The sequence below is a fragment of the Anser brachyrhynchus genome (assembly GCF_964034855.1).
Source record: "Anser brachyrhynchus genome assembly, chromosome: 1".
NCBI lineage: Eukaryota > Metazoa > Chordata > Aves > Anseriformes > Anatidae > Anser > Anser brachyrhynchus.
The window spans coordinates 70862455-70878426 of record NC_137694.1 but is presented as its reverse complement, the minus strand read 5'-3'; the positions used below and the strand labels follow the sequence as shown (position 1 = coordinate 70878426).

The window sequence follows — 15972 nt, the reverse complement described above, 5'->3', positions numbered from 1 at the left end:
AGTGCTTCAAACTTTACTAATATAAATATGAGAAAACATTTTCCTCTAGTTGCCAAAAGCAGAATGTGAACTAAACATGTTCTACTACTGAAGTCCTTCGTGTTAAGTAATAGAAACCATCTAACTGGAAATAGATAGGTGATTTTAGGACAATAACTGAAGCATAAACTTTGAACATTTTCAGCTAAAGAAAAATAATTATCAGTATGGGTCTTCAATAAATCTATTCAATGAAAATATTTCCTTCTACTGACCCTTTTTGCAATGAACTTCATTTTCCTGCCCTTGTTTTACTATCTTATCATTGAAACAAAACAGTGAATAGTAGAAAAGGATGTTGAATTCACCTATCTGAAAATTTTTCACTATAGTATTTTACCTCTGCTATCCCCATTTATTATTACTGTTTTTTAGTTCAGTCATCTTATTTCAATCCCACTTTAGCTGCATTCTTCCAGGCTACATCAACTGGCAAGATCCTCAGCATGATGCTTTCCTTCAGTCAGTGGTGTTATTCAGACAGAGAAGGCATACTGTATTCTGAATGATCCAACATTTCCTTTAGTCACAAAGCAAGTTTTTCTGAGCTTTCACAGTTGCCAATCAGATGATCAAATGCTTGTCTTTTATGTTGGAAGAAGACAATAATACTGACTACCAAATGACGTATAAATGATTGAGTACACTTTGTTTTATTTCTTTGATATGCCATTAGAATTATAGTTTTAATTATCTCAGAAACTTTAAAATAACCACTTAAAACCTGATAATTAAAACATGAGTCAACGAAGAATTACAAGACTACCAAATGTATGTACCAGTGGACTTATGTCATTGATTGCTGATGTTGGAACAGGTGAGTCACACACAGCTCTCCTGTATAATTGTTAGACACTCTTTTGATGCTTGACCCAATGGCAGTTCTCGATTTTCCTGTCTCTGTTGTATCTAAGATGTTAAGGTCTATTATGTTACTATAAGCCAAGTTCTGACATGCGTGTTACAGGCACGGAAAGTTTCACAAGTATAGATTTAAAAAAGTAAAATAGTGAAGGCAAAACTCTAGTTACACAGCCTCTGAATATGCACACCCCATTTCCTTTCCTCTGAAAAGAAAAAAGAAATTGAGGAGCGGCTGAGGGAACTGGGGTTGTTCAGTCTGGAGAAGAGGAGGTTCAGGGGAGACCTGATTGCTCTCTACAGCTACCTGAAAAGAGGTTGTGGGGAGCTGGGGGTCGGTCTCTTCTCACAGATAACTAGCGATAGGACAAGAGGGAATGGCCTCAAGTTGCTCCAGGGGAGGTTCAGGTTGGAAATGAGGAGACATTTCTTCTCAGAAAGAGTAGTCAGGCATTGGAATGGGTTGCCCAGGGAGGTGGTGGAGTCACCTTCACTGGGGGTGTTTAAGGAAAGGTTGGACGTGGTGCTTAGGGACATGGTTTAGTGGGTGACATTGGTGGTTGGGGGATGGTTGGGCTAGAAGGTATTTGGAGGTCTCTTCTAACCTTAATGATTCTGTGATTCTATGTTTCCTTCTTAATTCCAAAACAGCTACTTGCATCACAGAATGCATTGTCAGAAAACCTATCAGACTGAGACTTGCCTGTCCCAGATAGTTTTTCAATGGGGCAATAACATCACTGCAGAGATATCTCTGGTAGAAAGCATCCTGAGTTGTAGGACAGTGACTGTATAATTTAACACCAGGAAAGGACATACATACTGAACCCAAAGCCAACTGGGTTCGTAAATAAATACACAGAAGGCGTTTTCATTAAAGCCCTTCCTACACAGTTTGTTAAATACAACAAAATCCTTAAAATTTTCACATTTACCCTCCTCTTCTCCTGTGTGGATTTTATTGTCACGTAAAGATTAATGTTCTATGGTAACAGAATACTTTAAAAAACACCTTATACATATAGTTCCCTTTACTGTTTTTCTACACAGCTAGATTAGTGTAGATAAATACCAGTGATCAGACTGCAGGGAAAATCAGAGGTTTGTAACAGAAAATGCAGTACATCTTGCAAGTTAAGTTAGAAAGAGTGGGAAGTATACCTACTCCACTTATCATTCCCTTTCTTCTATTTACTCAGTTTACTTCCCTGAACAAGCCTGCAGTACTTGATGCAAGCTGAACAAACACACTAGACATCAAATGTTTCTGGTTCATGTATGGTATGAGTTACTTGCGCCAAACAAATCCACCAAAGCATAATTAGAGTTTAAACAAAGTAATTACTCATATTTATAAAGTACTGAGTTAAGTGCTATCTGGATTACTTCTTAAATAAACTGATGTTCATTAATGCTCTTTTGTCTAACATAGAGAAATGTTTGATGTTTTACATAGAATGTAATGTTTCTTTAGTTGTTTCCTCTTGGCTTTGGCATTCACACCATTCTTCATATGCCTTGTTTCTGCACTCCTGTTACCCAAGCAATGAGCAAACAATAATGCATCTTCCACTGCCCAGTGTTTCATTATAACAACTTTTCCTAAACTAGATTTATATCTGTGTGGCTGTGAAGAGCTGCAAGTCACTAGAAGAACATACCTTATTGCTGAGGTGGCAAACACCTGCCCATTAGATCCTATGCTCAGAACAATAATCGAGGCTATTACCACAATTAGATCTGTTAAAAAAAAATTAAAAAAATGAAAGAGTGTATTAAATGTTAGCTCTCAGCACTGAAACACACAATGAATAAATGAATATAGTCTGAGGAAAGAACTTCAAAAAAGAAATGAAGTTAGCTGAAATTTGGTGGGCAGTAAGTTAATGTAATAATTTCAAACACACTCTCCCCCGCCCCCCCCCCCCAAAAAAAAAAGAGAGAGAGAGAAGAAAAAGAGCAAAAGAGCAAAAGAAAGAGCGAAAGAAAGAACAGCTACAGGTTCTTCCATAATTAATTTAATAACAGAAGTTTTAATGATCCTGACAGAACAAATCAGGCAGCTTTACATGAAAACAATAAAGGAAAAGTCATATTTACACCATAGAAATGAATCCATGTTTTGGCTCAGGGCTCTTGACTTAAGAGGGAAAGCAAGGATTTGTTTCCACCATTTATGAAAAGCATGCAGACAGGTGTCACAAGCAGATACACAAACTTGTAGTTTAAAAATTATATTAAAGCTGTAAAGCCAATATTTCAAAGTTTACAGAACTGTCAGAACAAAGGTTGAACAAAAAGAGTCGGAGCTGTTGTTGGTTTACTTTGTGATACAGTCTTTAATGTATGAAAAAAATGATAATTGTTCCCACAGTTCTCATTTTTTCCCACAACTCCACAGTTTACACACTTCCAGCATCATACAATGCAAATGACGGATTGTGTTCACAGCATCAACAACCTTTAAACATTTTCTGTTTTCCTAATTCAGTGAACAGGTTTATTGAATCCTACTCTGTCATTATTCTGAAAGGACATTTTTCTAATTTCCTCATGAGCATTTCTGTGGTACTCCCCTTCAGAGAATCTAAGTGCTTCCCTTTCTAATTCTGACTAGAAAATAAAGGATAGTATTATAAATGGGAAGCAAATGTGCATAGAATAAGGAAAAATTTGGGCAAATTTTCCTTGCCAAGTTGAAACAAGCAGTACCTTATTCTTCAGAGCACTTACCATTATATAGCACTTCAAAAATAACAGTGCCTACTGACTTCACTTGCAGCTGTGAGAACTCAGAACCTCTGTAACCTGACTTCAAAGCTTTCATTTGGACATCCAGAAAATGAGGTACACTTGTGAAAACTGATTTAAATGACTGCCACAGAGTTTCCATGTGATGCCTAGGCAAGTTGTAGGATAGAATCCAACATCAGAGGCAACAACACTTTTTTCGCTCTTCCTTAAATATTCTCTTGCCTCGTTCACAACCATATAGCTGCTGCAACACATATTGCAGCAGTTCTACAACCAACGGTATCTTTCATTCTGACTCAGATTATTTTCAGAATCAGTCTGATTTACTGTAAATCCAGATTCCTACCTAAGAAATCAGGTAATTAAAGACTCTACTACAATAATTGTACATTTATGAATAAGTACAGGGAGGAGTAAATTAAAGTTACAGAAAGAGCTTCCATTCTGAGATAATCTAAATTTTGATTACCTGACCTTCCATTTTCTGTATTGTTCCTTTATCATGTATGCGTGTGAACACGTATTTGTAAACACATGGATTTTAGGGAGGGCCTTTTTTTTTTTCCCCATATTACATTGCACTTTAATGCAGAACTTTTCTCTAGAATAAATGTTTCACCAGATGTCTTTACTAAAATATCAAACATATAGATACTTATCTGATGACCAGCAATTAAGGAAGAAAAGACTGACACTTTCAAAATATTTTTCAATCAAGTAGTGACAGCAATACAGATTTTTCATTTTTTCTTTCAATTTTTAATAAGTGTCTCCTACATGGTACAGACGTTCCAATTATTTCCTCCAAACCTGTTTTACTATCTCTACTTCTCTGTTTCTCATACTAATCCCACTTCACTGGTTCAAACAGCCCTGTTTTACACTCCAGGTCTACAGCATATCCTTCTGCCCTTACACTGCCACCTTTAAATCTCATGTATTTTCAGACCCAACGTCCTTTCCCCAAACATTCTGCTGGCTTGTGAGTCTTTTTATACTTCCTTCCCAGATCTTGACATCAGTATCCATCCTCCTGTCCTTTCCTCCTGTGTGTTCCAGTCCATTCCTCCTACCCAGCCACTACACTTTGGTATTTGAGCCCAGTATTATCCTTTTCCATGTGCCTTCAAAAGTTTCAGGAAGACCACTCTTAAACCAAAATCAATTTATTTTCTACTCCTAGCCCCAGCTCTGCTGCTCAGAGAAACCTGAAATTTGAATTGTGCAGGTGAACCTTTGAAGAATATAAGATCATTCCCTAGCAGGGTATTTTAAGCATTAAGAAGCCACATTTTTTTTTTCAAAGGCTTATTAGTTAGCATAGAGTTGAATTTCAGGGATAATCAAAAACCTATTTTCTCATTGTCAAGTATCTGCTTCAAAGTTTGGAAGTAGTAGAACTTCTGTATGAGAAGTAACCAGAATTACTTTTTTTTTTTTTTAGAAACAACTTCAATATTTTGCATTAAATGCCTCCACAAAACTCAGACTGAAGCACTTACTTGGCATAGAAAATGTCTGGATAAAAGACCATCGTTTATTTAAATAACTTCAACTATAACAATCATTAGTAGTTGGATTAACATTACATGAATATTTATATTAGTTTCCAAATGAAGAAATGTCAGGAAACCTTTGTAATTTCTAAAAATTGAATTCCAGTAATTTAGGAACAACAGTATAACCTTCTCAAACATTCTACCTACCTACGTTTGCAAACATGGCTGCATGAGGTACATGCATGGTACATGAGGTGGAGAGAGACAAAAACGACACAGCAACTTCTGCATAGCCTGTGCACTACATATGTAGATAACAGACCTACATAAATCACATAAATCCCTGCAATTTATCATATGTAGTACACAACTTTGAAATTCTAGTTCACAGGTAAGCCTACTGTACCTATGACTAACTCTCATGCTCTAAATCCTTTAGCAAATCCAACCAGCTGCCATTTTTTTTCTAAAATTCAGCTTGCCAGTGAACTATTACTTATTTATACACACAATTCAGGACAGCACATAGCAATACCTATAACACAGCTTACCTGAGTGTTGCTTTTTTTCAAGCAAATTGCTGACCTGTCCTCACAAGTTTACTTACTAGTATAAAATTCTCAGCTTTTAGACTAAAAGCAAATAATCATTTTAAAGTAAAAACAGTAAAACCATTTTATTTTAGGAATTTTTATTTGTATTTTCATTTTTAGTTGCCGTAGTATTTTACAGAATGCAAATATTCCTCAGCCTGGAGATGTGTTATTAGTAGTCTGGAGAGAATATGATGTTCATAAGGACTTATTAAACAGATTATATGCAGATACTTGAATTTGATTTACATGATATTCTTTTTCACTGAATTTTAGTTTTCTGTGGGCATCACACACGTTAGATGAATACACTGTAGCTAGAACATACCAAGTGCTTATGCTTTTTCAGAGCTCTATCATAACCAATTAAAGGTGCTCATAAATACAGTCCTTTGCTTAAGGACAATAAGAGATGGACTCACATATGTGTGCTCAAGTCTTTAATCCAGTAATTTATGTACCTAAATATCTCTTTTCAAACTGCATGGTGTCACAACAAGTACAAGCAGAAGTTAATTCATAAGTTGTTTTTTGTGACATTTTCCACAACAACAACAGAAGGATAAAATAGGTAAAAGGATGTTCTCTTGGTTTTGCATGTGCTTGGTAGCTGTGTTTCATAAAAGCCTGATTAGGCTAGGAGATTCAGAAGCACTTAGCTGCTAACTTAACCCTAAGTAATAGAAAGTAATTTAAGTGTTAAATCAACATTTAGGAAAGATATCAGTATTACTGCTTCTATGATAATACACGAGCACTAGAACTCTTTAAACGTGCTAATTCTGTGAACTAGGGAATGAAGAAGCATGGAGAGACAAAGTGATTTCTCCAGGGATGCTGGGAATTAATTTGATTTGTGTGTCCCAACATTCTTTAATTACAGAATTGTCTTTTCTCAATTACATGTACTCTGTCTTCAAAAAGGAGAAAAATTTGGTTAGCTTTAGAAAACCTACCTAAGAAATACAAAATTCTGATTTAAATGGTAAAGAAGTTACATCAGTTTCCCCTTTAGATTAAATTTTAAAAGAAGACACAAGAAATAATGTGACCTCCTATCTTCATGTTTTATTTCCTGTTATAGAAGTTGCATGCTAACATACTATTTTATCCAGCATGGACTTCAGTAATATTAAGCAAATTTACAAAATAAAATAATTGCTAGCCTTGACTACAGGATCTCTTTCTGGTTATATGCACCATAGAAATTTTTATTAATTCACTGTTGGGGAGAAGGTGGGGAGGGGGAAAACATTACCCAAAATGAACTTTTCAAGAACAAATTCCAGTTTTTGTGTGTACAAAAATACAATAAATTTCTCTGATATCAAAGCAATGTTTATATTTGCTGATGTTAAAATAAATGCTTTCATACTGATTTAAATATAAATTGAATACCTTCACTTTTACATTTTGCTCTTATACTTTCATTTATTTTTCTTGTGTTTGTGTTTTATTCTTATTGTTCTGAAAATGATAGGATGAGTCAGTATGATTCTATCATTCAAGACAAATGTATTTCCCAAATTTATCCACTTGGATTAATATAGACACAGTTCCATCTGTATTTGATATATGAAAGCAAATCTTAGCTTTAAATGTATTTTATTCTTAGGGGAATTTTAAATGTAAAAGTATTACTGTTTGCTTTGAATGCAAAACCAGCTGTAGTCATTCCCAGCATTTATTAACAAAGACACTGTATCTTCTCCAAGGGCTACACAAACCTTAATGTTTACTACAGTAAATGCACAATACTATTATACAGAAATGGTATCAAGTTGAAATCACAGTTGAATGGGACTGACACATTTTCTGCTGCACTTGTGTACTCCAATATACTTACTAAGAACATTTCTTGATTGAAAGAGAAGTCAAGAAGAGGACTAGAAGAAAAAAAATTACCTATAGGGCTCATGTTAGATCACGAAACTAGAACAGCTCTAGAAGCAGCAGCAGAATTTATTTATATGTAATGAAACACTTCTTTCTCAATAACCAAAAATTAAGTACAATATCTCATCACGTTATTCACTACCAACATCCAGATGTACAATAGAACATGTTGTTTTCTAATCTTTTGCATCGAGTTTCATAAAGTTGCAGATGGTTAAGGAACCATCAGCCCATTCTCTCCCCTTTTCACTTCTCCCACTTTAGTCTATTTAAAATCCAATGATGTTGATGTTGAGTTATATAATTCATAGCTCTGCTGGAGTTTATATAAAATCCCAGATACAAAACAAAAAAGCTTATTTTATGATCTAGTGCAATTTTGCCCACATATCACCTTTTATTAATCTATCATTGTTCCACACGTTCTGTTAGCTACCTCTTCCCCTAAACTCTCTCTTACTCTAGAGATGGTAACCACCATTGTCCCTCAAACTGCTTAACTTTAGTATTAGCCAGGGCAATTTTTCCCAAGTTTCCCTTTGCACATTTTCATTTTTTCTCCGATTTGTACTTACCTTTCTGTCTGCTTTCTACATCAGACCTCAGGACAAAAACTTTTTCAATTTTTTTCCCAGTTACACATGTAGATTTAATAAGGATTTCTTCCCTTTATGAATTTTGCCTTTCTTAAGCTGATGGCCTGCCTGTGTCTCACAGACATATGTTAAGTGTTCAGTTTTATCAATCCAAAGTAAAAAAATTGCATAGGCTCACAAATCAGACATATGCTTGAAACATAGCTCAGATCTGCAATATAATCTCTACAGTAGGTGACATCTCTACTTAAAACTGGATGATAATAAGATAAAAATAAAAGATTAAATAAAAGTTAAAATTAAAAAAATAAATAAATAAATCTTACCGATAATCGATATTGGCTTTCTGGCAAAACGTATTCTTCCCTGGAAGCCAACATATTTACTCCTACAGCCTGCAGACCACAATCGGACCACATATTCAGCACCAAAAAACACAACCAGAACTATTTCCTATATAAGAATTAAAAGAACAAAATATCAGATTTTTTGCGTTTCTTTTGTGTGTGTGTGTGTGTTTGTTTTGTTTTTAGTTTGCACATATAATTTATTCCTACAACTAATAAAAATAAGCTTGTGGAGATGAAAGAAACACTGCATTAAAAAAGGAATGTGCTTTATGTATTCATATTTTGTATGCATATGCTGGCCAGTATGTTAAAGGGAGATGTAAACTGTTTCTGAATGTGATTTCACATGAATAAAATAACCGCTTAAGTTTCATCACATCATTATATTACAGGGAAAAACACAATACTCTTATTTCTTTATTGATCTTTAAAATAAAAAAAAAAAAGGAATGGAGACTCCAAGGATATCATTCCTAAAAATACCAAGTATATGAAACATTGCCACACCCTGAAAAAAAAATATATATATAAATATAAAAACAGAAAGTGTAATGTCAACTTTTGAATATTAAAAAATAGACAACTTATAAAACAAATCAATGATCTATATGTTAATATTTCTTCTCTCTTCAGCACGTAATATTGCTTCCGTTTATTACAAAGCAGTTATGCATAGCCATGAGTCAGTATACTTCAAAATACTTCTAAAGAAAACAGTAGAGGATCACAACATGGATGGATTTGTTGAGATCTTTGTTCCTTCCTTCCTTATTTTCCTCCACCATTGCCATATGTTACCACAACCAAAACACAGCTTCTAGGATTTGTTCCAACCCAAACTTTATCCAGTAACTCAGAGTCACGAAACACCTACTATATAAATTAAAGCTTTGGAAAATATTTTTGTTTTAACTTAAATATGTTTGCAATCTACACCTGGGGAAATCTAAAGCACCCCTAGAGTGAACACACTTAAATCACAAATGCCACTGAATAACAATGCTGACATATCTTTAGAACTGATGCTCTGAATGGCTGAAAAGACACCAAAATATTTCAAAGCTAGTAAACAGGTAAGAAAAAACTCTACACTAATATACAAACCCTAACTCCAGTTCTGTTTTTTGACAAAGTTAAGGTTAGCATTTCTGTATTCACTTCTACCTCCTTGTTTTGCCTGGAATGAGAAGCAAGAAAATCTGTACAATCTTTCCTCTGTTCGCATGGTACTTTCAGCTTGACTAAAACCAAGGATTAGTAAAAAGCTAAGAAAGTTTACAGCACAGTTTCAAGTCAGAAGCACAAAAAAAAAAAAAAATACACAGCAAATTGGCTCCCAGTTTACTGAAACTTAAGATTTTCCAGAAGTTTTTTTTAGTAATATATTACCTAGAGTTTCTACAAGTGATACTTCTAAGATTGTGTTGTGTCTGAAATCTAAATGCAAAAACTTATTTGATCATAACAGTCAAAGCACATTTTAAGAATAATATTCAAAGGAAAATAATTCTTGCATTTCAGGGATCTTGCAAACAGCTTTCTCATTGATTAAATTGCTTACATTTTTAGCAGGTTCCTGATATCATCACTCAGTAGCATTTGGTTTCAAGTCTCTGATAAAGGATCTCTTATTTGCAGCAAAGGAAGCAAAACATTGTCTATATGGATTTACTGGACAAATGGCACTGAATGGCAGCAGACTGTGAAATCATGAGCTCTTCTTTTTGTATTTAGGCAGAAAGCTAGTACCAAAGCTTGATCTAAGGAGCATTTCTGAAACAAATAGTTCCATATCCTCAACTACAGAACAAAACAGCTGAGCTCCACTGACCTCCCCCTCCGAAATACAAATGCTTGGAGACTTAGAGGAAGAAACAAAAAGCATAGCATATGTGCTTTGGCTGACAGTACTGATATCTTGCCATTTGACAAGGGAAGATTTCCATAGCATTCAAATGAAAACAAAGGTACCATCCAACTGCATCAAAAGCATGCTTCTGCCACTCAGTGGCAGTTTATTACATGTCCCTCCTAACAGATAATACTAACAGCAGTGGAAGAATTATTTCTACAGAAATAGCACATTGGAATTTTTGTGTCAGTCAGGTAAAAAAAATGTGTGGAAAAGAAATAAGCAGATAGTTCCTGAAGCAGCAAAAACTTCCTGGAGTTAGGATATTCCTTGATGATCCTCTAAGGGCACTTTTAAAAGCTGGAACTTACACTGTGTCTGGCCTGAATGTATTTTATTCTCAACACAAACTCCAGAATCTGTGATTTTATTTCAGCTACCAACAAGAAATCATCTCAGTTACATCTGGGAAGCCCTGCTGAAGTCAATAAGGTTGCATCGTACTGTCAATGCAAAGGAAAAATAAATTGTTGTCAGGAAGAAGGATGGAAGAAGAACTTACAGCTTCCATAAATTTGAAATTAATTACTGATGTGAGTTCATTTTGTCCTGGACAGATGTCCACATTACCAAAACCACAGCAATTAACACATTCATTGGCAACCACAGACAGGCCAAAGACCAAAAGAGCACAGAAACTGGATAAACATCACGGCTCTATAGGTGGTCCCTCCAAAAAGAAGGAGGAAGGTTATGAAATTTATTGCTGTTTTGTATACTTCTACTAAAAGATAGAAGACATCCATTTCCAAGACTGTCACGACTGATCAAAGCTCACCTCAAAAAATTCACCTTTACAAAAACCCTAACCTGCCTCCTTTTCCTCCTATACCTGTAAACATTTTTCAACACCTCAAATTTACTGCATTTTGTTTACCTTCTGCTAGAGAAAACAAACAACAGCAATTCTCTAGAAAGTTAGAAAAACTACATGTTCCTACTGAAGTTGCACCAAGAGCTACTGAGAAGTTGTTGTGGACAAAATATGAACCAGAAAAAATAATCTGTAAATTAAATGTACCAACTATGTTCCTGACTGACAACTGCATGTCAGTTTGAGATTTTTCTCCAACTTTTTGAAATTTTCCACTCTTCTTGCTTTCAAGTGATATTATACACACAAGAACCCTGCAAAACTTTATTTAGGATTCCAGCAGTATTTTTGTCCTTCCCTTGCAAATAGTTGTGGAAGAAATACACGACAGGATTCTCACAAGATTTCATCAAGCTTGAAAGCCATTTGTCATCAACAGAAATCCAGGGATGAATTCTCTAAATCAAAACCAAAAAGAATGAGTAGGAACAAACAGTTACCTCCAAAAATAAGAGCCACATCAGTCTTGATCAAAATATACCTAAGAAATACCCTTGGCTACTTTACTCTGCTTTAAGCGTCAACCTTCCATTTTTTTCAGCAAACCTTCACTGAACTCCTGTGAGGAAAGAAAAGGAAAGCAAAATTGCATGTACTTTGAACCACACCTGTCATAAACTGTCAGGATATTCACCTCAACCCACTGAAGGATCATGAGACACGTACAGAAAAAAACATCATCCTTTGTATGGGGCAGTGAATTTGCTCCAGTCACCACCAGAGGCACAATTTACTGAGAAATGTAACAGTGGAGAAGGTCTTTAGACAGTGCCGTTGTTTGGGTTATCTTCTGGGAAGACCACAGAGTAAGGAAAAAACAGCATGAAATAGATTCTTCTCACTCATTAGTTGCTTCCTGCTTCCTCAAATGGCAAAGGTAATACTAGGGAAAGCATTTGACATGTGGTAATTGCGTATACACTGTTAAGAACTGAAATATAATATAATCACAGATTTTACATTGTGTTTGTACTATCTGAAATCTCTACTGAAATCAGTAGCAGCAATTTCATTATTCTGTACTTTTTCCTGTAGTGTGGAAAAAGCAAAACCATACATTCGTAATATTATTTGCTCAGTTACATGGAATACCTTAAGCTCATCTTTGTTTTGTTTATTATTATTATTAATAATAATAATAATAATAATAATTCAAGACACTGCATAAGTCTTTTTTGTTTTGTTTTGTTTTGTTTTTTTCCCATACATGAAATAAATCGAAATTATACAGAATTATGTTTATGTGATTCTGGGCATAAAGAATTTTCATAACTATCATTAAATTATTACTAAAAAAAAAAACCAACAGAATAATAAGTTTAAAGGTAAATATGTATGCAAATGACTTCCATCCCTATCTAATTCTAACAGTAAATGTAATTCAAACTCTTGTGGAAAAGCCGTCAACTTTTACCCAAGAATGTCACTGATAATCAAATATAAAAATGCTCACATTAACATAGAAAATCAACATTTTATACATGAATGTGTGTAAATGAAATACACAGCCTGGAATTTACAATACGTTCCAGTACAGCTACGGATAACTGCAAGGGGGGAGCAGGAGAAGGGAAGGAGTTCGGCTGGGGTGATTAAAGTGCACACATGAAAAAGACGAGTATTTTTTCAGCTGCAGCTGTGTTTTATGTGGAGAGCACACACAAGGCTCTCTTCACTTTTTTTTATTGGAATATTTAGGTGCTCGGGTAAAAGGAGGAAGTCGGATGGCTAAATGAATAGTGTGTGCTCACAAAGATTCAATCAAGGAATGTCGGATCAAAATAATAAAGCCTCAGAAGCAGGCATAAAGGTTTAATAGTCCAAACGTTTGCACACGTGTACTTATGCCCAAAATTTAATCTGATAACCTGTCTTGAAGGTTTTCCAATCCTTAGAGCTGAAAATGTCATTTTAGTGGCCCAATTAGCTTAATAGTTGCTCAGGTGCTATAAAAACCTACTGATACTGAAAATACTTATTTGCTACCACAATGCTAAATTTTATAAAGATGACAAATATTATATGTGAAAATATAATATCCAATATATGCAAGAAAAGATCCAAAATTCTGGTAAGTGTCCTGAAGTGTCGTTAGCTCATTCTGATGCTTCTCATATATGAAACCAATTCACTTAATGTTAAAAAGTTTGTTGTTTGTATACAAATGGATTTGTTCAACATTTCTTACAAACATTTTTGTATGCCCACCTGGTACATATGCTGAGTCTGCTGACTTCATACCAGGAGTATATTTGCCTTTTAGTTTATTGACATTTGCTATTTCCTGTATAGAATGAAATGGTATGCTAATGAGGGAAGAAGATGTTGCTCTAGTCACTTTATCTGTAGTAACTAACATTCAAGTGAGTTGGGTAAGTCACAGAGGAAGATTCAATTTTTAAACGCATTCAGGCAGGTAATAATTTTTCTTAAAAAATGAAAAAACTGAATCATTTCTGAGCAGGACTTTTTTCTAGAATTGCTTAATTCAGAAAGATAACAGTAACGCAAACACAATTAAATAGTGAATCAAGAAGACTCAATAAGTCAGTGTTTGAAGATCTTCATTCCTCTATAGATCCACCAGTACTCCACAAGATTCTTCAACCTCCCTATCAGCACGTCTTTAAGCCTCAATCTCTGGTAAGAGGTGAAGGGTTTAGCTTTCTTTCTGGAATGGGACCTATTCAAATTCATTTTGGAATTGTAAATAATCATATTCACGTCTCAAACTTTTGATTTAGGAGGGCCTCAGAATTTCTGGATAGTGGGGGGACGGGGAGGATTTGGAAAAATCCTGATGTACCTCTCCACCTTTCTCTTACTCCCAAGTAAGAAATACTTTTCTTCTAAGAATCTTCTACCCCATGCACAGAAAACTCCGTAGAGCTAGAGTAAGAAGTGAGTAAATTTGACCGAGCACATTAAAAGTTGGCTGTTTGTTAATTCATCTCAGCCATACTTACTGCACAATAATCAAATTTTAGAGGGCTGAAAAACACACGACATCCAACACAACATGTTCGGTACTGCATTAGGGAAATCTACAAGATAAGTCACAAGAATAACTGTATTATAATTCACATGGAGGAGCTTGATATTTACATTCAATTCCAGAAGACTATGGCAACTCAGCAGATCAGTTCACACAGAACTTAAGCTTACATGTTGTGTTGAAAGGCTTCTTACCCCATTTTTTTCCTAATGTGTTTAATATATGAAACAATATTCCATATATATTTTAATAATTATTTATATTTTCATAATATAATATCCCTGGTCTGTTTTCTCATCTTCCTAGAGACCAACAAGAAGCTAAGAAACAAACAGGGCTTCTTTTTATTTTCTCTCTCCCAGGTTTATAAGGAATGGAAAAAAAAAAAAAAAACCACTTTTGAGACATATGGTTATTTTTATTCAGATTAATTCAGACCACTAACATGGTCTGACTGTTCCAAAGTATAAAAGAAATGGTGTGTTTTTTTACTGAACCTAGTTTACCTGTCAGTTCCTTAAGGGATTGGACACCTCATTAACACCTAGTGTTACACAGGCCAATATACACTACACAAATACCACTAAATACTGCAGGACCTACTCTGCCTACTGTACTCTAAGAGATCTGTTATCATCTGTAAGAAATGATCTGCCCTGGTAAAGAACAGGAGTACCTGTGAACTTCATCTGTTAGATTGTTAATGTATCACTGTATTAAACAGACCTGGAGTAGGTCCTAAGCACTAATGCAGTGTGGCAAAGCACAAATTTATAAAATGTCACAAAAGTAGAACATTGGCAAAAATAAAATAAAATAAAATAAAATAAAATAAAATAAAATAAAATAAAATAAAATAAATAAAATAAAATAAAATAAAAATCCACCATTATTACTTTCTAAAACTAATTCCTTTGATAGGGTAGGAAAAATGCCCTCAAGTCTATAAGAATACATACACTTTGCCATTAATTACAAAGAGAAAATTAAGTTGAATTAAGTCCATGAAGCCTTTTTTCCACTCCACTAACAGACTAAAAATGACACAGCATTTTATGACATGACTACACAATTTAAATGGGAGAAGGGACAAAAGCAGAGACAAAAATAAAGCAACAGGAGAGTTCTTCCACTATAGATGGAAAGGGTGAGTCCTTTTTAAAAAACACAGGCCTTGAAAAACAGTGTCATCAACTACTTTTGAAAAAGAAAAGCCATCCGGAAATTCAGTTCAGAAACAGAGCAGTTGGATACACATAGCGTAGCTGTCTCAAGAAAGCCCAGTACCACTTGGTACTCCAAATTGTGGTTTTTTTTGGTTTTTTTTTCCTTTCTTGGTTGGTTGGTTTGGGGTTTTGTTTGTTTGGTTGGTTGTTTTTTGTGTGTGTTTTGTTGTTGTTTGTTTGAGAAGTCTGGGCTATCTATACAGCAGGAAGAGGTTTTGTGGCATATGAGGCAGAAGAAATCATTATAGAGAGACAAAACAAAGCAGTGACCAGGAAAGAAATAGAACAATGTGACCCACCTGCAGCCAAGAACTCTTTCCTGAGGTCCTGCTGTTAAGCCCTGATTCCTAAAAACAGCTATAGCAAGAAGGGTTTCT

The 15972-nt window shown here is 34.8% G+C and overlaps 1 protein-coding gene across 1 annotated transcript in view; it reads right to left on the bottom strand.

Annotated features, from left to right (window-relative positions):
* The window catches only part of LOC308185124 (potassium voltage-gated channel subfamily KQT member 1-like), a 524663-nt gene that overhangs the window by 459637 nt on the left and 49054 nt on the right, over positions 1 to 15972 (bottom strand). The window contains exons 4-5 of the mRNA XM_080572865.1: positions 8565 to 8691; positions 2562 to 2640 (exon numbers count right to left, since the gene is read on the bottom strand). Coding sequence (XP_080428991.1) covers positions 2562 to 2640; positions 8565 to 8691 — 206 coding nt within the window. The remainder of the gene's footprint in view (positions 1 to 2561; positions 2641 to 8564; positions 8692 to 15972) is intronic.